At 58.4% G+C, this 21,316-nt stretch overlaps 3 protein-coding genes across 3 annotated transcripts in view; 1 reads left to right on the forward strand and 2 right to left on the reverse strand.

The window, feature by feature from the left end:
- Window positions 1–14,241, reverse strand: part of TGME49_209000 (HECT-domain (ubiquitin-transferase) domain-containing protein) — a gene marked incomplete at its 5' end in the record, with an annotated part of 39,319 nt that extends 25,078 nt beyond the window's left edge. The window contains 2 exons of the mRNA XM_018779440.1: window positions 1–11,093; window positions 11,517–14,241. The exon at window positions 1–11,093 is cut by the window's left edge and continues 22,341 nt beyond it. Coding sequence (XP_018638465.1) covers window positions 1–11,093; window positions 11,517–14,241 — 13,818 coding nt within the window. The remainder of the gene's footprint in view (window positions 11,094–11,516) is intronic.
- Window positions 14,242–16,478: 2,237 nt separating this feature from the next.
- Window positions 16,479–17,739, reverse strand: TGME49_209005 (hypothetical protein; the record flags this gene model as incomplete). Its single annotated transcript, XM_018779441.1, has 2 exons — window positions 16,479–16,622; window positions 17,662–17,739. The coding sequence occupies 2 exons, from the start codon at window positions 17,737–17,739 to the stop codon at window positions 16,479–16,481; spliced, it is 222 nt and encodes a 73-aa protein (XP_018638464.1).
- Window positions 17,740–18,427: 688 nt separating this feature from the next.
- TGME49_209010 (elongation factor TS protein) lies at window positions 18,428–21,304 on the forward strand (the record flags this gene model as incomplete). Its single annotated transcript, XM_002369620.2, has 3 exons — window positions 18,428–18,555; window positions 19,084–19,252; window positions 19,632–21,304. The coding sequence occupies 3 exons, from the start codon at window positions 18,428–18,430 to the stop codon at window positions 20,820–20,822; spliced, it is 1,488 nt and encodes a 495-aa protein (XP_002369661.1). The 3' UTR covers window positions 20,823–21,304.
- Between the last annotated feature and the right edge of the window lie 12 nt (window positions 21,305–21,316).

Consider the following 21,316-nt stretch of genomic DNA (forward strand, 5'->3'; position numbering starts at 1 on the left):
CGACACCGGGCGGAAGCAAACAGGCCATTTGTCGAGAAGCGAGTCGCTCTTGTCCTGCGGTGAAGCGCTCGTCTTCCCTCCTGTAGAGCTCAGGTCGGCGTCTCGCAGTTGGGGAGACACGCCCTCGCGGGGTATCTCTCCCGCGCTGTTCCTCCTTTCTTCTTCACCGCGGTCGCCGCCCGGGGCGGCCCCTCCATTTCTTCTGACGAAGTGTCTCAAGGATTCGGACATCGCGTCACTTGCGGCGCGCCGTCTCAGACGAAATCCGTCTTCTCGCCCTGCTCCGTCGGTGCCGAGAGAAAAGGAGGAAGACGCTGCCATCCGAAGGCCACTCGAGCCGGGAGCGAACTGGTGGGGCCCGAAGGGCGAGCCCAAGAACCCCAGGCCGCCTTCTCCGCTGCTTTTCCGAGGGCCGTAGCAGAAATTGGTTGCGTGCATGTGTGGAGGAATGCTGTAGAACCGAGGCGAACTGGGCGTTGTCGGCTGGCTGCCAAAAAAGTCGAGCGCAGTGGTGCCATTGGACAGGAGCCGGAAGCCGTCGCTTGCCGTCCCTTCGGTCGTGTCGGTGCCTGCTTGAGTGAAAAGTCGCGCAGGCAAGAGTCTCCCACCAGGGCCCCGTTCACCCCACGAGAAGGACGAACGGCGGTCGATCGCTGCGAGAGTCCGACTGCTCATCAGTCGCCTCAATACTTCGAGATTCGGAGTCACAGATTGTCTCAGCGCGCTCTCGGCGCTCGTCAACCTACTGAAGCTGCCGGGTCGGATGCCGCCGCCCCCGACGATCGAGGCTAGGGGCCCGAAGCTGGTGGAGCCGTACGTGGAGCCGAACGGGCGCGACGATACACTTGCCCCTCGAGTCGGCACAGACAGCAGCCCCGGCATCGACCGCTGGTGGGTGAAGAGCCCCCGCAAGTGTTCAAGCGGCGCGTGTGTCAGGCAGGCATGTCTCGACAAAGATTGGGCCGGGAAAAGCGGACCAGAAGGGGATGATGACAGACTCAGACTTCCCGACGCGAAGCTGCTTCCTTGGTGCCGGGAAAGATGGAGATCGTCATGGAGACCGCCAGGCAACGGAGAGGCATCTGGAAAAAGGAGACAGTCGTCTGCTGCGGCTCCACCGGAAGACGATGCATCCACCATCGTCGCCCCTGCTGCTCCGGACAGCTCGGCACTCACTGCCATGACAGTGCTGTGGCCGTCCGGCCCGACCACCATGCGGTACAGGGGACCCGTGGAGACGGAGTCGACGCACGAGAGAGACCGCGTCTGGTGGCGAGGAGGGAAGCGCGTCACTGTCGGGAGAGCCGAAGCTGCCGAGTAGGGTGCAACGAAAGCTGCTTCGTCCTCCAAAAGACCGGAAATCAAACTCCCTCTACACCCCGCATGCGTCGACACCGTGCTCTCTGTCCACCCGCCTCGACAAAGGCGTACCGGGGACATCGCGTAAAGCGATCCGCCCGGCGGGGCCAACAGGCCCGAGGGACAAACCTGGAGAATCCACTCGCACCTCAAACGTATCTGGCGGCGCTCCTTGGCGCGGAGCGTCTCCTCCGACTCCGGGAACGCATGTACGCTTTCGCGCTCTCTTCCCTGCTCAGCCCCCGGGCTCGCCGGCGAGGTCAGACTTAACGCCCCTGTGGCAGGGGTTCGCCAGAGTTCTTCTCCCGCCCCGGGCCGCCCAGCCTCTTCGCCCCCAGCAGGTCCCTTGGCCCACGTATCCTCGTTCATGGGTGGAGTTGCCGCCGTTCGCTGGGCCTTCCGGCGTTGCCAGCGTTCCAGCAGCTGGACGGCAGCTTTGCGCGACTCCGAGGCGACGATTTGGAGAATCCTCAGCGTTTCTTCCTGTTCTTTTTCCCGATAAGACGCATGGCGAACGTCAAGTGCAGAGACACTGGTGGGCTTCTCGCGTCCTCCTCGATGAACGAGTGTGGAAGACGTTGCCGGGTTTCTCTTTCCTCCCTCGCTTCCTGAGTCAGGACTCCCGTTGTCTTCTTTCTCACCGCGCCTTCCTTTTGAAGGTCTTCCTTCTGTCTCTGTCTCCTCTCTGGCCACAGCGGATCCACTGCACTGCGAGCTTGAACTAAGGTCACCCTGGGAGGTCCGTGGATCTCCACGATAACCCAGCAAGTGGAGAAGAGCGGCAGCAATGCTGTGCTGAACAGACGCCAAGGACGGATGGAAAGCTCGCAGACTCGGTCCGAAGGCTGCGACAATGTCTGGCTCGCCCTTGAAAAGGCCCAAAAGAACGGGGGATGGCGAGGTCCCCGCGGGCGGCGGCGCGAAGGGGTGCGGCGAAGGCGGTCGGAAAGAGGAAGAGCTTCCTGAAAATGTGGACGTTGCCTGATGACGATCCGCAAAAGCCGAAGACTCAAGTCCCCCTGCCCGAGGCGGCGACGATCCTGGGAGGGGCCCCACCGCCGCAAAGGGCCTTAGGCCGGCAACTGCCTCGTTGTCGCACAATTCTCGTCTGTTCTCGTCAGGAGAAACGGACCCCGAGGCCAGAGAAGGTGTGTCTGTCTCTCTTTCTCTCCGTGAATGCCGGTCCCGGCCGTCGCTCCAATCCTCCACATCTCCATCTCGACCCCTTCTGAAGGCCGCGTCTGGTTCCCTCGTGTCTGAGCCTCTCTCTCTCGCTTTTCTTTCCAGCAGAGCCGGCGCCGCGAGGCGGTCGTTCTCCGCTTGTCGCGTCCTCTTGGTCACGGCCTCATCCTCCCCAACTGGCTTCAACGGCTGTGTCGCGGAGAGGAACTCCTGAACGGCCCGAGGCAGGCTGAAGTGGTTTGTCCGAAGCGAGCCGCAGGTCTTGGCACTGCACTCGAGAACCATCAAAACGGTTCCCCTCAGGGCTCCCTCAACGGCCTGGAAGCCGTGGCCTGGGGGAGCGACGCGGTAGGTCGCGCCTGTCAGAAGCAGGGGTGGCAGGCCCGCTGCCGAGGCCGTCATCTCCAAGTAGGCTTCAGCATATTTGTCTCTGGAGCCAGCTAGCGAGTTCTTGGCGCCGCTCGGCGACACAAGAGGCGAGGAGAGGCCCGCGCGGGAAGAAGGCGACCCAAGAAACGCGGAGTCTGCTCCCGGAGAGCTCGCCGCGGGCGATGCGGGGAACGGAGATCGGCTCTGTCCTGCGAGCGTTTCGAAGGTGGCGAGGGCCGAGGGAATCGAACCGAGCGCCACGAGGATGTCACTCGCAACCGCCACGAACCCCAGACAGACTTCCACGATGGGATGTAGCTTCTTCTCCGGACATGCATCCCGGAGAAGCGGATGCAGCAAGCCATGCGGGTCTTCGGTCTCTGCGCAGTCCCGGCCTTCGTCTCCGCCCTCGGACGCGCAGGAGCTCATCTGGCGAAGAAGCAAGAGAGCGCGAAGCGCCAGTCGCAGGATCAGCGGCCAGAGACGCAGCGTCATTTGCACGAGGGCGAGCACGACCATGGAATTCTTCTCAGTCGCACCCGCGGCCCCGTCCTTGCGTCCAGGAGTCAGGTTCTTGAAGATGTCGTCTGTGGCGATGTTGTCCCCCGCATCTGCGCCGTCTCCACCCTTCTCAGATCCATCAAAACTCGAAAGCAAAGACGCGAACTGAGTGAGGACTCGAAGCACTGCCGTCTTGAGGAACGCACAGCCGTGGAGAAACGGAGGCGGCAATCCCGCGGAAGCAGGTCCGAACTCTGTTTCGCGCATCGGAACTTCAACGGGGGTCAGCACGCCGGCACTGAACTCAATGGGCTCCAAAAGAGCGTTCCTTCGAACTTTTTTCGGGGCGTCTGAAATCGTCTGACTGTCACTTGGGTATCCTGTCGGCTGTCGGCCGTCCGTCAGCCCAGCTGCAACCCGATGATCCTCAGATGTCCTAGGATTGGCCTCGTCGTGCTCGAGTTCACGCTCCTCTCTCCCTTTCGCGACGCTTCGGTCGACTTCCTGGTTGTCCCTGTGTGGGTCTCCAGGAGGCCCGTTTGACTCCCTCACCTGATCAGCCCGTCTGAGTGGCATGATCTCGCGGCTCCTTCCTGTTCTCGCGCTCTCTCGAATGCCCGAGCCGTTGATAGGAACGAATCTCCCTAGGCCGTCAGAGAGAACGATGGCTTGCATCATCGCCGCCAATACACTCTGCCCTGAGGCGAGAAGACGCCGCAGCAATTCCTCCAAGCAGCTGCAAACATCTTCGAGTCTCTGCAGATGGTGATCCTCTTCCGACCAGCTTCCGTGTCTCAGGCGCCCCGACAGCCACGCAGGGGACATGGGCGGGGGTCGGCGAGGCGCGGAAGAGTCCAAGAGTTTTCCGGAGTCGTCCGCGCCGGGATACCCCGCTCTGTCTCCAAGACCTGTCGGCAGTCGCTTCGAGGGTGTATGCTGTTCCCCTGGGCCGAGAGGCGGACCTTGCCCTGTGTAGGAAGCGTCCTGGGAGAAGAAGCCGGGGTCGTAGGGGTGACCCAAATGACGGTGAGGCAGCAATGTGTCGGGCATCGCTAGGTAGATGAGGAGTTGCTTGATCCACTTTTGAGCCGCATGTCGAGCTAATAACCCCGCGACTTCGCCTGCAAGACCCGGCGTGGAGCATGCGGCGTCTCTGCAGTCTTCTTGCCTCTGGGCTGGAGTCCCGCATTCTCGGTCGTTCCGTAGAGCCCACCGGGACGCAGAGGAGGAGGCACATCGGCTTGTGAAGAGCGCAGAGTCAACAGGTGGGCTCCAGAACACCGATTTTGGCCCGGCGCGCGAGGCGACCGAGTCGAAGAGGCAGCGATGCAACAGCTGGAGACGGTAGTAGAAAGCCGTCCCGCAGAGCGCGGCGAGAGGAGAAGCGGCGGAGCGCGAGAACGGAAAAAGACCAGGGCATGCAGATTTGTCTCCCCTGGAGGCTGCCGTCGCCGCGCTTATCGCGACGCCGCAGCTGGGGCTGCTCAAGAGGTGGGGACAGAGGACAAAGCGAGAGGACCATTCAGGACAGGCTGTCGAGTTCGTCGCAAAGGCAGTGTACGCGAAGAACTCTGCGGAAGCATCCTGGGGGTAAGTCACGCTGTAGAAGGGAGAACGAGCTTTCGCGACGCTCGGAGGGACGCGGTCGCTTGGCAGCCTCCTCGGCGTCGGGAGATTTGCGCTCCTCCCTGCGGACCTCGCCCCAGAGCCAGCGGCCGAGACGCGCGAGAGAGACGGGAGGCGCAGGGCATCCTCGATCTGGCGCTCAGTCTGGGACATCAGAGACCGGAAGAACGGCCAGAATCCACTGTTTTCGAGACAGGACAGCGAAAAGCGCAGAGCGTCGATCCGCGCGGCCGCTGTGTCTTGGTACGACGCCGACCGCAGGGAGCTGCGCAGGTGTGGGAAGAGACTGTCGCGTCTCTGGCGTTTCCGGAAGTGACCCGAAGTGGCGGACGCCTGCATCGAACGAGACAGATGCACGCGGCGAAGCGGCCAAGAAAAGCAAAGGTCACTCTCAGGGGGGAGAGCCTGCCCGCTCCAGTTCGAGCGGAGAGAGGCCGCTTCAGCACTCAGGCCAGAAGTCGATGAGAAACCCTCCCAGGCTCTCGGCAGGCAGTTGCCCTTCACGAAGCTTTCCGGAAAGCTCTCTCTGCCTCCATGCACAAGGTGTGCGCTCGCAGAGGCGAAATGCGTGGCGTCGCTTCGATGTGTGGGACTGCAGGAACGACTGGGAGGGGTGAAGGGGCAGAAGGGCGCGTCTCTTCTCAAGCTTGCAGGGCTGCGTCGCGGCTTTTTGCCCGTAGGCTTCACGCACAACGTTTGAGGTTCTTCCTTTCTCCCGTCTTGGTCAGCCTGAACCTCGCGCAAAAGACGGTGGACGATCACCTCGCAGCCTCCCGCGGCGTCGAGGACACTCAGCGCCTGACGGACCAGAGCGTCCTCGAAGGGGCGCATGTTGGACGCCAGAAGCTTCAAGAAACTCTGGATTTTCTCCGGCAGAACTCTCCAGAGAAGCGTGGTGAGCAGCGGCGCCTGGATAGACGAGAACAGCTTCAGAGCGGCGCGGTGGAGAAGCCAGACCGCCCCCTCGGCGTCCATCTCCTCCTGAGCACCGAGACAGAAGCAGACAGCGCAGCAGCGAGGACCGCAGAGAGCGGAAGGTCCCGCGGGCGCCTCCGCAACGAGGCGGGCGCTCCTAGAAGAGCAAACATCCACAGTGCCCTGCGAAGAAGAGAGGGAAGTGACAGATCCTTGACTGCTTCGTCGAATCCAGGCCGGAAACGCGTCCGAAGACGCCGGCCCCACCGCCGTGGGAGTGGCAGGCGCAAAATCTTGACGGTGAGTGCGGGAAACAGGCGACGAACATGCAGAGCCTCCAGCGAGGCTGAACCGGAGCGGCTCGTGTGCAGACGGCAAGGCAGGATTTCCGGAGAGATGCAGCGGGGAAGAAGTTGGAGACGCCGAGAAAGATGTGTGGATCTCGGAGCCGTTATTGCCAGTGACAGCCGCAAGTGTGGAGGGAGAAGCCCCAGAACCCTGTGGAAGGCTTCTGTCGCCCTGCGAGGAAACTTCAGAACGCTTGTCCCTCGGATCTGCAGGCCAACGGCGAGCCGAACAAGACACGACAGGCGGAGGGGCATCGTGCTCGAGCAGGAAAAGGAGGCAGTCGAAGAAGAGACCACTCAATCGGTCGAGTGTCTGAGGCTGTCGGATCAGCTGATGCCGAAGTTCAGCAACGACATGCGAGTCCTCCAGAAAGGCGCGGAACGAACCTAACAAGGAGCAACAGACTTCGGCTCGAGTTCTCCACTTCGACCGAAGGAGGACGTGTCTCTGGCCACTGCAGGGAGACAGCAAAGGCAGTTCCGAAGCGCCAGTTCCGGCCTTCCCTGTCACGCCATCCGGTCGGGCAATCTCTCTCTCGAGTCTCGCGGGCTCTTCGTTCACGGGAAGGAGTCGCAAGCCGGAAACGGAAAGCATCGACGAAGCCAGGGAAGCGTCGACCTCGCTAGCTGGCGCGGGCACAGAAGAGGCGGACGAGGAAGAGGGGGAACACCTAGGAGCTGAAGCCTGGAGGGAAGAAGAGGCGCCAGAGTTTGAGACCGACCAGAATGAGGGGGAAGCGATGGCGGGGGAGAGATTCGTTGAAGCACCAGAGGAACGGTGAGAAGGAGAAGAAGCCGCACTGAAAGCGCTCGCTTTTTCTGATTCTCCCTCTTGACGCTGACCATGATGAGGGTTCCCTGCTTCCTCCTCTCCACAGGCTTGAGGCTCTGGAAACAGTCCGGATGCATGCGCAGACTCTTCTTCGTGAAGCGCGGCCCTGACAGCCTCGGCTCTTGCCCTCTTCAAGGCCAGACACTGCAAGTCGAGGGAACTGAGAAAACTCTCAAACAAGACAGCAGCCTTTCCCGGAGCAGAGAGAATACCAAAAGCGTAGCCAACGACTCCGGGGCTTGTCTCTCTGTCTGCACCAGTCGCGCCGACACCCCGCGTATCCCCTGCTGTCTCGTCCTCACTGGCCGTGGCCCATGCCTCCAGCCTCGCCTCGGAGACACCTGTCGGTGGTCTCGTTCGCAAAACGAGGTTGTGTAGACAAAAGACGCAACGCTGAAGCAGATCCTCGAGACTGAAGAGTCCCGCCTTCTTCACTTTGCCGCCGAGCAACGGCTGGAACGTCGGAGACAGCCCAGCACCTTTGGAGCCTCGACAGTCGGACGACGTGGCGGCCTGTGCAGGCGAAGTCCATGTGAGAGTCTCTGGGTCGAAGAACCCGTCTCTGAGTCTACTTGTCTCCGCTGGTCTGGCTTTCTCGTCGTTCCCCTGACTGCCGGCTCTCTCCCAGGAGGGGAACCTAGAGCACTCTCCCACGACCTCATTTTCTCCCTCGTCGTCTCCCGAGGAGAAAGAGGCAGTGGACGAGTCGTCGTCTTCTGCGAAGGCCTCCACCTCCTCTCCCATTACCGCCCCCTCGTCGAAAGCCGCGCCTCCGAATCTCGCGGCGCGCCTCGCCAGTCTCTCACCTTGCGGACTCCACCCGTTCGCGCTCCACCCGTCGACAGCGTCGGGGCCTTCGCCGGACTCTTCTGCTGCCGCCGCTGGCTCCCCGCAGAGGAGACGCCTCCGGCGTAGCTCTTCAATGAAGCCGAGAGACCACGATGGCTGTGAGGTTACGCGGAGCGACGCTCGCGGCGTGGTCTCCGCGCGGACCAACACCTCGTTTGCGGGGTTCACCGACAACGTCGAGGACAAGAGAACAGAGGGGCCCGGTAGCGGGACGGAACACAGCTTCTGGCCGTTGGCAAAGACGACAATGTGGTGTCTGTCTTTTCTCTTCGACGCTGTGCACTTGCTCTTCTCCGTCTCGCCCCCAAACAGAGAAAACTGGGAACGCTGAGGTCCAAACATCGCCGCTCCTCCGTCCTGACTGGATGTTCGATGGCCATGTCTCCGTCGCCTCGATCGCAGTCCTGCCTTTTCTTGCCCTGCCTCTCGCATGCGTTCTTTCCTGGGCAGTCCCAAGGTGTCCTTCTCAGTACCGTTCCTCTTTCTCGCCGCTCTCTCGAGTCGACCAGAGTCGCAGACGCCAGGGTCGGGAAGCAGCCAGTCCTGCGCGATGCCCTGTTCTTCGCCTTCTCCTGTGTGGTCGACGAGAATGTCTAGAACGATGGAGTGGATGCCGCGAATGTCGAAGAGTGCGGCTCGGACTGATTTCTTCCCCCTTTCTTGGGTCTTTTCCACGAGGTCCGCGTCCGAGTCGGAGGCCTCCCGCGAACTGAACGCTGCGCCGCGACCTGGATACAGAGGCGACCCGCTGTCGCTGGTTAGAAGAGAGTCTGCGGAGTCGCCAGGCTGCACCGCCGTGCATTTGTTCCTCGCATTAGCGCCGAAGACCCCCCTCTGTTCTCCACCATCTGTTTCTTCTTCCTGCTGAACCCAGACGACGAGAGCGTCATTGTTCAGCTCCAAGCGGAGGTGGACGTCGCCCTCGTCCACGCCCCCCAACCCGGTTCTGTCTCCGCCCTCGTTCGCGGTTCTCTGACTCAGTCGCAATCTTCTTTCGTTCCCGTAAATGATCTCCATACAGCAAGAAAGGTCGCTGCATCCAGTTCCGAGACGACGGGGCTGGCTGCGGCCCGTGAGTCCCCCGCCGCGAGGTCCGTCGAAGTCCTCGGCGGAGCCGTAGTACAGACTTCCTCCTGGCGTGACGAGCGGCCCACAGTCGCCATGAAGAGGCGAGCCTACGAACGAGTGTTCTTCAGGTCTCCGGTTGCTCGGCGAAGGCACCGAGAAGCCCCACTGCAGACTTTCGTGCAGTTCGAGAATGAGCTGGAAGCAGTAGGCCCCGAAGGCGGGGATCGGCGAAGAGAGAAGAAGGGTGCGAGACGGAAACGCCGGAGCCTCTGAAGAACCGGTGAGTTTGCCCGCCTCCTCTCGTCCTTCTTCCTTCTCGGCACCGCCTTCATGGAAAGAAGCGCCTCCCGACGAGCTGGGAAAATCTGAGAACGTGAGGGGGAACTGAAGCGCCAGAAGCTCAAGAAGTTGAAGCGAAGGATACGGCGAGGGAGGCAAAACACACTCTCCGAGGAGCGGACCGCGGGCGGCTGGCAGGCTGTCATTCGACGCCCAGAAAGCCGCATGCTGGCCAGTGAGTGAAGCTCGGCGAGATTGGGAAGATACATGCGACGCAGACAGGGAAGCAGAGGGAAGAGGAGGCCGCGAAACATTCGCAGATTGGGGAAGAAAGCAAGCAGAGGTGCGATCCACGGGTTCAGGATAAGGCTGTGATGGCGCATCGACGCCAAAACACCCGCTTTGGGGCTTTTCGGAAACAGGCAAATCAGACAAATTTATCGATCCTGAGTCGCGGCGCCCCATATGGGAGCAGTCACTTTTCTGAACAGGAGACGAAGGGTCCTCTTCTCTCTTGTGTGTCTCGTTCCGTCCCTCTGACTCACGTTCTCCCTGCTGGGTCATCACCGTCGAGAAAGGCAAGGAGGTGCGTCTCTGAGCAGATGCTCCGGGTTCGCCTTTCCCGGTAGACGCACGGACAGACACCGGCGAACAGCAGGAATCGATGTCGCTGTGTTTCCCTCGTCCTGCTCCCGCCGTTCTAGACTTCTCCACCCTGTGCCCCCCAGCGGTGGTGATTTCCGCGGTTTTGCCGTCCCCCGGACTCGCGGCCCTCATCGTGTTCGCTGTCAAGGCGGCCAGCTCGGCTTCGGCCCGGTCAACGGCGGCGAGGAGCTGCTGCAGAAACTTGACAAAGTCCAGGAGCGAAACGACAGATGAGCCGTGAAGCGAGAGAAGGAGCAGAGCATCGAGACACCGTGCTAAGACGCCAACCTCCTCGTCCTCGCTCAGGGCTCTCCTCGTCTCCTCGTGAAGGGACGAAGCCAGTGAAACGTCGGGCCTCCCCCCGAGTCTCCGAGCGCGGGGGAACGGTGCAAACAGCGGCCGCGCGCTCCCTTGCTCTGAAGGCCCCTGGTTCTGCAGAAAATCCGGCGCAAGTCTGCCTCCAGCCTCGTGTTGAGTTGCCAGGAAACAAGACTGAATTCTGGACACAAAAAGGCGTCTGACCACGGCGAACAAAAGGCTCGCAGTGCTTCCTCGAGTCGTCTCACCTGCGCCTCCAACAGCAAGAGACAGGTTCGTATCGTACGAAGGCAAGCAGGGAGAAGCGCTGAATCTTCTTTCCGATACAAATGGCGAGTGGAAGCCGCGACCGGCATCTTCGTTGTGGCGGGACGGAGAAGCGCAGAGCGACTCTCGCCTTCCCGAGGGGGCTTCTGCGCCCTCGCGTCTCGGCTCCAGACCTCCGCATCGGAAATGCCCTCTCGCATCGGCAGAGGGAGAGAAAAACGAAGGCCGCGAGCCTGCCAGGGTGTGACGCACAGCGTCCACGTACCGTGCAAGAGCCTCGAGCGCTACGGCGTGAGGTGACTCCAGCGCGCGCCTGAAGGTGAGCCCCAGAGAGCCGTGGGAGGCCTCCTGAAGCCCCAGGCCTGAAAGGTACCCTTGAACATAGCCTTGGGAGTGGCCGGGGGACCCGCACCGAAACGCGTTCGAGGCCGTCAGAGACAGAGCAGAGAAAGTCGGCAACCCCGAGGGCGAAGCCCACCCGGTAAGGTCTCCGTGCCTGGGCGAGGGTCCCGGACTTGCTTCGGAAAATAAAGCATCTGAAGACAGAGCAAGCGAGCAAATGCCGCAGGCGTTTTCGACCCCAAAGACACTTAGGGCAACGCGCGAAGTACAGAAAACGCTATCCGCTGTGAAGCCGCAAAAATCACCGGCTCATCATCAAACTCCCAAGCAGCTCACTATACACGCACGCAATCGTGCAGGCTACGGAAAAACCTACTTCAACGCATGTGGACGCCGAAGAGCGTCGGGGTGTACTGCCGAGAGTTAGGTGCCTACAATTTATGCACTGTGCAGAGATGCATGTGTCGAAAAAAGCGAGCAAACAACCTCAGAGAGCAGGGCAGCAGAAACGAAGAAAGACGGCGTTTTTTCAGATCAGTATGGCTCCGAAGAGAATTAACTGCGCCTCATGCGTCCGAGTATTCGCAGATCTGCGTCAAGCAACTCAACTGTCTCACCTCTAAAGGGGACTCGCCGGAAGCCAAGATCGTTTTCGCTGGGGGAAACGCCCTCGAGGAGTGATTCAGTAAGGAGACCCACAAGGGGGTAAAGAAGTCTGGCCTCAACAGTCTCTAAAAGGGTGCATCCCGGTGACCCCGCGGGGCCTGTCCCCGCTACGGAAAGAGATTCCGCACCGGCGCCAGCTTGAGCCCATTCAGAGACACCACTGAAGCATCCGGCTGTGAAGAGCTTGTCGTCGACGTCCCCTCGAATTCCGCCAGCCCAGCACCTGGGGTACTCGGGCGGCGGGAGAGAAACGAAGGTGTTGCCTCTTCCACCATCTCTGAAGCCCCAGGCTGTCCCTTCATCTTCTCCGCCGAACCTCGAGAGACGAAGAGACCCGTCGCGCTCGTCTTCCCCTCCCAGCATGGAAGTTTCAGCCTCCTCGCCCCCGACCGTTCGACGACCCCGCAGAGATCCGGAGTTCGCGTGGCGACCGCCTTGAGATCCACTTGGCGACGGTCTCTGATTTGTGAGTCCAGCGGCTGTGGGGCTCGCACGGGGCCACTGGCCCCCAAGGCGACTCGCTTCGTGGACAGCGTCCCGAGCGTCGCGTTTGAGGCCAGCAGCCTCTCGGAGACAGACGGAGAGGAAAGCACACAGGGGGTAGAGTTGTCTCGGGAGAACCATCCTGCCGTCGTCTGTTTCGAGACGGAAGACGTCGTCGTCCTCGTCCTCTTCGTCTCCCGAGTCTTCGTCCGCCTCTTCCCCGTATCGTCGCGAGGAGCTTCTCCTGCGTTTGCTCTTCTGCCTCGCCTCTTGTCCAGACAACTCCCGCGATTTGCCGCTGAGTCGCCCTGGAGTGCCCCGGCCCAGTGGTGCAGCCATGGCGTCGATATCTTCCAGCAGGTCAAGGAAGCAGTCTGTGTCCTCGTTCTTCCTGCCTCGGCGTCGCGACGGCGAAGCCGCGCTTGTTCTTCTCCTGAATGGCGCGACGCTGAAAGGCCCAGCAACAGCTAGAGCGGGTTGCAGGAGGACAGAGACATCGACCACTGAGGGAACAGGGAAGGTCCTTTGGTCCCTCTCTCTGTCATCCACAGACCCGCTGCTGGGGGCCGAGAGGCCCCCGGAGGCGACGTGGAGGCTGAGGAGCCGCCGGTGGAGGCCTGTTGACGGCCTCTCTGCGAAATGGAGACCAGGAAGAATGAGAGATGGGTCTCCAGAGAAACTGAATCCCTCTTCTTCTGCATCCAGATAAAAACTCGAGTGGTGCGAGTCTCTTCCTCGCGCGAGTTCGCCCCCTTCCCACTTGCTATTGTGTTCGCTCCTGTCTCCAGCTGCAGAGACCCCGGCGCGGCGCCCATACCCACGGCCGCCGCCCCGATGTCCGCCGCGTCCGTTGAGGAGAAACAGGAGGTCTCGAGGCGCGAGAGAAGGAAAAGAGAAGGAGATACGTTTGCAAGACGCCCGACAGACCGCAGACAGGAGGCGCGTGAGCATGAACGTGAGATTGGCATCCAGAAAAACGAACGGAGACGGCATGAGTCTCGGCGACGCATTAGGCAGTACGTGTCGAATCCGAAGCTGAGAGTAGAGACTAGGCCCCACCCTTCGCATCTTTCGTACCTCTTCAGGGAGCTGAACTGCACTCACGGCATCTGCCACGGGAGTTCGAGACGCCGAGTCCCCTTGAATCTGGAACGGAGATGCATCCGAAACTTGAGAGAGACATCGCATCTGCAAAGCGCATGCAGAAGACCCGCGAATGTTCGTTGCTCGACAGCCTCCGCCTCGAACTTCTTCAAGTTGGCGCGCGTCTCTCGGGCTCCTTGCCCTTCTTCTGGTAACTGTGCGCCGTCTTCTCCTGTCTTCGCGTGCTGCCAGTTCTTCCCGAGCAGTTGTGAAAGTTCGGAGAATTCGCGAAACGCCTTGAAGAAGGAGAAACTCCGTTCGCTCGTCCAGAGACGATGAAAGAAGACGCACGCGCCCCAAGACTGTGTAGGGCGTGAAGGCTTCTCCAGCCGCAATGGCGGCCTCCGCGGCTGCGAAAGACAGACAGTTCCTGGGAGAATCTGGGGCATGTCCCTCCCATGAGGAGTCGCCTTTCGCCTCCGATTCCGGCAAACCCACCTCGTCTTCGCCAAATCGGTGTGGGCGACAGGAGACAGACTGCGAGTTCGGACTCGCTCCACAGAGACCCAACGAGACCAGCGGGCTCGCGCCGGCATCGGGGACCGATAACCTATCTGAGGCAGGCAGGAGGTCCAGGTGGGGGCGAGAGATTCCGGAAGGAGAGGCGACAGAGCGCCACTGTCTCTCCGAAGACACAGCTTCGTCGGAGTCAGCAAGGGCGGACTGAAGAGCTGGGAGAAACGGCCTAGAAGGCCACCCAGTGGCGGGACCTGCAGCTTCGTATGAGTCAGAAGGAGCCATATCAAGGGTGGCGGTCGGCGGAGACTGGCACGATGACAGAGAAGGAAGCTTGGAGTTTGGAGAAGTCTTCGAAACGTCAGGTGGGAATATGACATTTGCGTGAAGTGGATCTTGAAAGTCAACAGGTGGAGCGCGCGAGTCCGAAGACGTACACGAAGGTGCAGAGACAGGAGGAGACGAAGGAGAGACTGGAGAAGAAGGAGAGAGAGGGGAAGAAGGAGAGCGCAGAGAAGAAGGTGAGAGAGGGGATGAATGAGAGAGAGAGGACGAAGCAGAGAAAGGCGAGGAAGACGGGAGTCGAGGCCTCATGATGAAGAGGTTCCCTTGAGAAGTTCACAGAAGTTGAGTTCAGCAAAACTGCGGGAAGGAGAGACCACGACAAAAGTCAATGAGGTTGACAAGATCAGGCACAGGTGCGCCGAGGGGAGACAATCGCGAGTCCCGGTTTGTTAAGACAGATGCCAGGAATCCTTCGCCTCCTGCAAAGGGGCAAAAAATCGTAACGGACAAGAAGCACTGGCGAACGCACAACTCGGGCTGTAGCAAAGCCTGCCCCAAGTGGGAAGCTCTGGAGAGAACGCTACTTTGGCATGTTGACGAGGAGACAAGAGCGGAGTAAACGCATTTCTGACTGCCTGGGAAGGCACACAAGCCGCTGTGGGAAGCCGCCGAGGTTGCCGAGAACACAAATCACGCAGGAGCGGATGTTGAGTGAGTTCATCCGGAAGGACGGAATTGGGAAGTTGTGGCGATGCGTCCAGAACAGAAAAAACGGATTTGACAGAAAACCCTGAACCCAAGGCAGACAGCCGGCGAAACGAAGCAGAACAAATTGAAAAAGTTCGCAGAAGAGGCGCGCTAGAAGAGCAGCAATCGCTTACGGTGCGTCGGGTCTCGATACAGAGGGGAAGTAACGCCGACTTCCTGGGAGAGAACCCAGTCAGCTTGTCGCGAAGGACTGGGGCAGAGGGAGGTAGGTGAGCTGCTTGAGTCCGTTAGGAAGCACTCGATGAGTGACAAGACAGAGCATCAACGGGGAAAAAGTTTGGCAAAAAAAAGAAAAACCTCTACGAGTCTCGGCGGCCGCGGACAGACCCGCCAGGCAGCCACGCGGAACAAGCGAACACGGGTGTCAGAAGCGGGAGAAAATCGAAGCGAAAGAACGAGAAACCCTTCTTTTTTGAGGCTTGGCGACTCATGCTCCATCCCTTTTTTTCCCTCTCCGCAACCAGCTTGAGAGAAACGCGGGCATCCAACGATCAGCTTGGATTTTTGTCGCACGCGAACCGTCCAGACAAAGCGCGCGCGCCACCCGACTCTCTTCCCTTTGCGAAGAGGAACAGAAAAAGGCAGCGGATTCAGACTAGCTCTTTTTACGTAGAAAGCTCGCGTTTTTTGCTGGAATCAAGAAGAAAAGCCAGACGCCTACACAAGAACTTCCGGAAGTTCCTTTTCGCGCGCTTCAACCGCCTTCTTTCGAAGCCCTTTTTTCCCAGCGCGCGGCGCGAATTGCTCTCTCCAGCTGGACGTTTAGCGTTTAGGCTTGAGGGGTCACGCGTTTTGGTTGTCTGTGGTTTTTAACAAAGACGACGCGGGAAATGCCGCCAGCGTGGAAGCCTTTGATGACGGAGACCGTGAGGACAGGCTTTCTCCCTTCCAGCTTCCTCGGAACACGGGAAAGTGAAACGAAAGTCTCGCCTTGACTTGGCTGCTAGCAAGCGATGAAGAGACACGGAGAATGGATGCAACCGCAGAGAGTCGGTCGCCATAGAATCGCGAGGCGCCAGTTGAAATGTTCGTCGCTGAAACTCCTTCCACAAGTTCGGGATCTCAAACGTTTTCGCAGAAGAAGCGCAAACGCTTGAGTTGGAAACACCGCGAACGCGGACGAAGAGCGTGTAAGACACGAGAGGAAGACAGTGCGCGGGGAGGCTGGGGCAGCCCCAGGCGGTCTTGGCAGGGGGGAAAAACTGAAGCAAGAAGTGGAGCAGTACGCTTCCTAGAAAAAACGAGACTCCTTTTTCTAGTCGCGTCTATTTCTCCTTTTAAGAAAATCGAATTCCACCGTGAGGGTGACAAGAGCTTAGAGGGACAGGTCACTTACTACGGGTCTACTGGGAAAGGCAGATCTGTATATATAGCGCCAGCAGCCAGCTCTCCAGAGAGGGAAACCTGCACATGCACGAACCTCCTTTGGCAACTGAAGAAAGCCATAGCCTCCTTCAAATGCCAACGGGTTTACAATGTGTTGGACGTGGCTATAAGTGTTTATATTTGTCGGTTAAATATCTCCCTTAGTTTCTACACGGGCTGCACGACTCGCAGCAAGGCGGACCGGAAGAGCCGTTCATGGAATAGCGACAGTGCAGTAGTATACAGAAAGTGCCCTGAATCACGAGATGTTTAGGAGGAAAATTTTCACTCAGACTTAAACGAGGAACATCTGCGGTTAGTGATCCATAAAGTGCCGAAGAAATATGTATCTTCCTGCAAACCACAACAGCGCTTGTGCACATCGCGCATATCGCCTTCGCGATGCACAGGAGTCACAGAAGGCCTCTAAAAAGGCGCCTATTAGTAGTGAATGCGTATATATTTCTCTTTCCGCTCGAATTCAAGAGAGTGGGGCGGCGTGCCCTCTTCTCATCCTGGAACCGAAACGAGGAAACCTTGTTTCGGCGAGGACGAACCTGGAGAAGAGTAACACATGACGCGTTGGATGTTGGCTTTGCTTCTGGTCATGAAAACCGAAAATACACGGAGAAAGGACAGAAATACGTTACAGCATCCACTACGGAAAGGCAAGCCTCCTGAGAGTGCTATGTCGTTCCTCATGTATGTCTCCGTAGTTGACACCGTCGAAGATGTTCAACTTGGCGTGTCACTGTGCTCAAAAGCTTCTTAAAGCCTTGTTCAAGCGAAGTGACAACACGAGAGTTATTGCAAACGGTGTTGCAGCATTTCATCCTGCCGTTCTGAGAAAAAACGCGACGCCGCAACGCTGCCCGCAGGTAGAGACTGTGGTATGCCGTGCTAGTTGAGCTACAAGGGAAAAGGGGGAAAGACGAGCGTCTGTCATTCAGTTCCCCGCCAAGGCAGAGGTGTCTGATGCGAAAATCAAGAAATAACTTGTGTGCTCTCTGTATCAAGAGATGTCATGGAACACAGAACGTCTCCTTAGAACATGGGAGAGGCTCAGTGAGGTCAAGAAAAAACATCAAAATGGTAACAGCACTCCAGCAGTGGTGACGGCGAGAACCCTGGGGGAGACAGTGCTGAAAAAAGACAAGGGAGTTCTCTCAGTTGCTTCTATTCCCGCTGCATCCTTTTAGTCTCCAACCATGGCCGGGGATAACAGTGAGACACGCACGCTCTCACTTCGTGTGATGTCTCAGCTTTAGAATATGTATCTTCTCTCTTTACTTTGTGTTTTCAAACCTTTTCTGGATGGTATTTTGTTTTCTGTGGCGAGGAGAGAAGAAGCTGCGTTCTTCGCGTCTCTCATGTGACTGCTACTGTGCATCTGTTGTCTCGGTTGCCTTTCTCCTTTTCTCATTCTCTCCCCATCCGAGACCAAAGGAAGAGTCGAGCCCCCGACAGAAAAAGTGCATGTAAATTGAAACACACCGCTCGTGTCTACTCAAAGGCGGAAGTAGACGACGTTGTAGAGACACAGCCAGTTGAACTCCTTGCACTACTTTAGCAGAGGTAATCAGGGTGAGGACTCACCTGTGGAGGTTCGGCAAACTCGGAAAAATCTGCACTGGTCTGGTGGGGGAAATGAGTGAGAGGACAATCCACTTTCATTCTGGAAAAAAAGACCGTCAAGATCTGTAAAAAGATCTCAACTCCCGAGCAGTCAAAGAGTAGCGCACGGAAACACAAAGACGGACGGAGGTCGAGAGAGACGCAGATGGTACCGAGGCAGAAGGCTAGAACAGCGACTGCAAAGCGACAGAGAACGAAGCACAGAGATGCAGGGAGAGTAAAGAGACAGGAGGATGGAGAGAGGAATGGATTGTGAATACGGAAGGGAGAGAACAACGATGGAATCAGACGGGCAAAACATATTCGTTTGTCTTCCTGTAGGCCCCATGTTCTCTGGCGTCTTTCAGCGGAGCTCACTTTCCTTCAGGGTGTTGCATTTGTTCCCTTTCTTGTATATGCAAGGCAATGGCGCCACCAGACCTGTTTGTTTTTCGTCCTTTCAGCCCAAATGTTTGCCTAACACAAAAGCTAATGCTACATCATTCGCGAACGAGAACCCCCCGGCGCCTGAGCCAAGTACATCTATCGCGTATGCATCTCTCGCTTGCTTTTCCTAAAAAGAAGGGCCGATATCTTCACGAAAAAAAGAATATCGTTCTTCTCCTCACACTTTTCCATGGAGTCGATCCCGATCCTGATGTCTCTCCTCGCCTCGTCTACCCAGAGATTGAGAGAAGGGAACCTTTTCTCTGCGCGGTGACTTTTCTCTGACGGCACACACACTTGCATGTGTCTCTTCGAGGCGAATTGTTTCTCGGCTGTCACTTCGTTTTCTTTCGTCTCCACTTCCCCCCCCCCCCCTCCCCCGTCACTTGTAATCGTGCAACTCGCGAATTTTTCCTCTGATTCTCCTCAGTAGACCAGCTCGAACTTCGGTTTCCACCCTCAGTCTTAGGTCCACCTTTCCTGACCGTCGGATTCGCGGCGTTCTCCGTTCGACGACGCCTGTGTTTTGTCCCTGATTTTTCAAGGTCATTCTTGAGCAAGGCAAGTGTATTGAGCCGTGGGAAATGAACTCTTGGTCTGAAGCACACTGAAGTCTCCTCGTTCCCCTCGGCCGTCCTCCTTTTCAGCTGGACACTCTCTGGTCTCAAAGACCCAGCGCAGCCGCACGCGTGGCGTTTCCTGGCATGTCTCGAAAGCCTCCTCCTATTTTCGCTTGTTTCTCTCTTTCCACTCTCACCAAATGGCTCGGTGGAGCTGCTCCTCCCTCGCGGGCATGACCCGGTCTGTCCTGCAACCTACACATCGACTGGGAGTCCTTTCTTCTTGTTTTCTCCGTTCTCACCCTCCTCGTGAGCATGTCTCTCCATCTTATTCTACTTCTCTCTCTTCTTCCCGGTCTCCCTCGCTGGCCCCCGCTGCGGGCTTCACTTGCTTCAGAGGATTTGCGCATGCAGCGGCGGCCTCGAGGGTCGCAGAGAGCTCGACGAGAAGCGAGGAGCCCAAAGCGAAGGAAGGCGACATTCTCGCTCTCGTCAAAAAACTGCGAGCGCGTACCGGCGGGGTCAGCATTGGAGAGTGCCGCAAAGCTCTCGAAGAATCCAATATGGTGAGGGAAACATTTTTTCCAGCTCACTCTTGTTAGACATCCCAAGCGACACTTAGGTCCACACACCGCGTCGTCCACATTCCCACATAAAAAGTTGATATGTGTCTTCCGGAAATCTATTCATATGAAACGCATGTCTTGTCCATATCAGGGCGCCCAAATAATGTATACATTTATATATATATATATATATGTATATATGTATACATATGTTGTGTGTGCCTGTGGGTATGTACGGATGTATGCATGTAAGTATATGTGTGCGCAGGTGGGTGGGCAAGTGTGTATTTGCACAGAAAGGGAGTTTTTTGATTCACACGAGAGCGATTAGGAGTTTCCTTTCGCGTGTTTCCCCTCGTTTGTGTCTGGTTGTCTTCAGGATCTAGAAGAAGCAGCGGTGAATCTCCGAAAGCGAGGCATTGCTCGTGCCTCCAGGAGAGCCGACCGGGTGGCAGCTGAGGGCGTGATCGCGGCTGTGTGTCTCCCGGCGGCTCGGCAGTCAGGCGCGGCCTCTGGAGAGACGGAGGGACAGGCGTCCAACAGCGGAGGAGGGAAGACGGTCTGTCTCCTCGAACTGAACTCGGAGACAGACTTCGTCGCGAAGAACGCGCGCTTTGTTGCCCTTGCCCGAGCCGCCGCCACTGCGGCGGTGCAGGCCGCCGAAGAGGCAAGGAGACAGGAGACAGGCGAGGCCCTGTCGAGCGAGCAGGGGGAGCGTATCTCGCGTGCAGCCTTGATCGAAGCCGCGCAGGCGTCTCTGGTGGATCCGCAGGAGTTCCGAGAGGCAGGCCTCGACGGCTTGTTCCAACCAGAGACGAGAAGATCTATTCCTGCGGTACCTCCGCCCGGAGGCGAGAGCGAGGCCGGCGGGTCGAGCACTCTGGGCGACATGATGGCTTTGCTGTCTCAGCAGTTTGGAGAGAAACTCCAGATTTCCAGCATTGAACATGTTTCACTTCCCCTCTCTCCCTCGCCTGCCTCCGTTCACCAGGCTGTGGGGTGGTACGTACACGGGCAAGTCGCCGAAGGTGTGGGGCGCGCGGCGGCCACAGTCGTTCTGGAGTGGAGGGAGAAGGGAGACCTCGGAGACAGCTCGCCAGCCGGTCGGGAGGAACCAGGTCCCGACACAGGCCGAAGACTCGAGATCCTTGCCAAGCTTCTCGCCATGCAGGCCGTGGCAACCCGCCCACGGTTCTTGAAGCTGTCCGACATCACGCCAACCGAAATGGAGACAGAGAGACAGATCTTGCGGGCCTCCGTCGCTCAGCAGTTCCCCTCCAGTCCTGACAAGGTCGACAAGGTCGTCGAAAGTCGTTTGAAGGCGCAGCTCCGCGAGCAAACATTCGTCGAGCAAGATTTCCTTCTGGCTTCCCAGATGGCTACAGTGCTCGCCGACGGCCCAAGGGACAACGTGAGTTCTGAAGGAGACAGCGCCGGTGGAGCCCAAAAGGAGAACAAGTGTGAACGTGAAGTAGTGACGGTTAAGGAAGCGCTCAGACGGGTGGCACAGGCGCTGCAGTGTGGCGACATTGATGTCAGAGACTTGCGGCTGCTGGGTATTGGCAGCTAACTGCAGTCATTTTATTTAGACGCGTCGTCACCTTTCCGCTCAACAAATCAGGTGTCTAGGTTCCCGGTTTCTCGAAGAATGCAGACAGGAGATTTCATGTCTCATAGCATAAGAGCGGTTTGCCTTATTTGTGTCTTCACTGAGTCGAGAATCAAGGGGAACAAGGCGAGACACGGCAGGGGACCTCCGGCTCCTCTTCTCAGTTTGCCGTTTCACGCCCTTCTCGTACTCGAGAGCTCAGGTAGAACAGCCGTCACATTGATGAGAGTCGGAGACTTTCAGAACGCAAAAAATCTGTAGACAGACCGGGAACCGTTCCGGGACCCCTCGCTGTTTCTCACTCAGGCACGCTTAGAAAATGCCCGAAAGCCGCTGGTTGCCTCCCTCACACTTCGCCTTGCTCGAAGCTTACGCAGGCGCCTCTCACACTCTTCTAGACGTCTGACTGTAGGCAGGGTTCGATACGAAAATGTTTCTGTGCGCATACAAATCAA

Source organism: Toxoplasma gondii, chromosome Ib (assembly GCF_000006565.2).
Source record: "Toxoplasma gondii ME49 chromosome Ib, whole genome shotgun sequence".
Taxonomy (NCBI): Eukaryota; Apicomplexa; class Conoidasida; order Eucoccidiorida; family Sarcocystidae; genus Toxoplasma; species Toxoplasma gondii.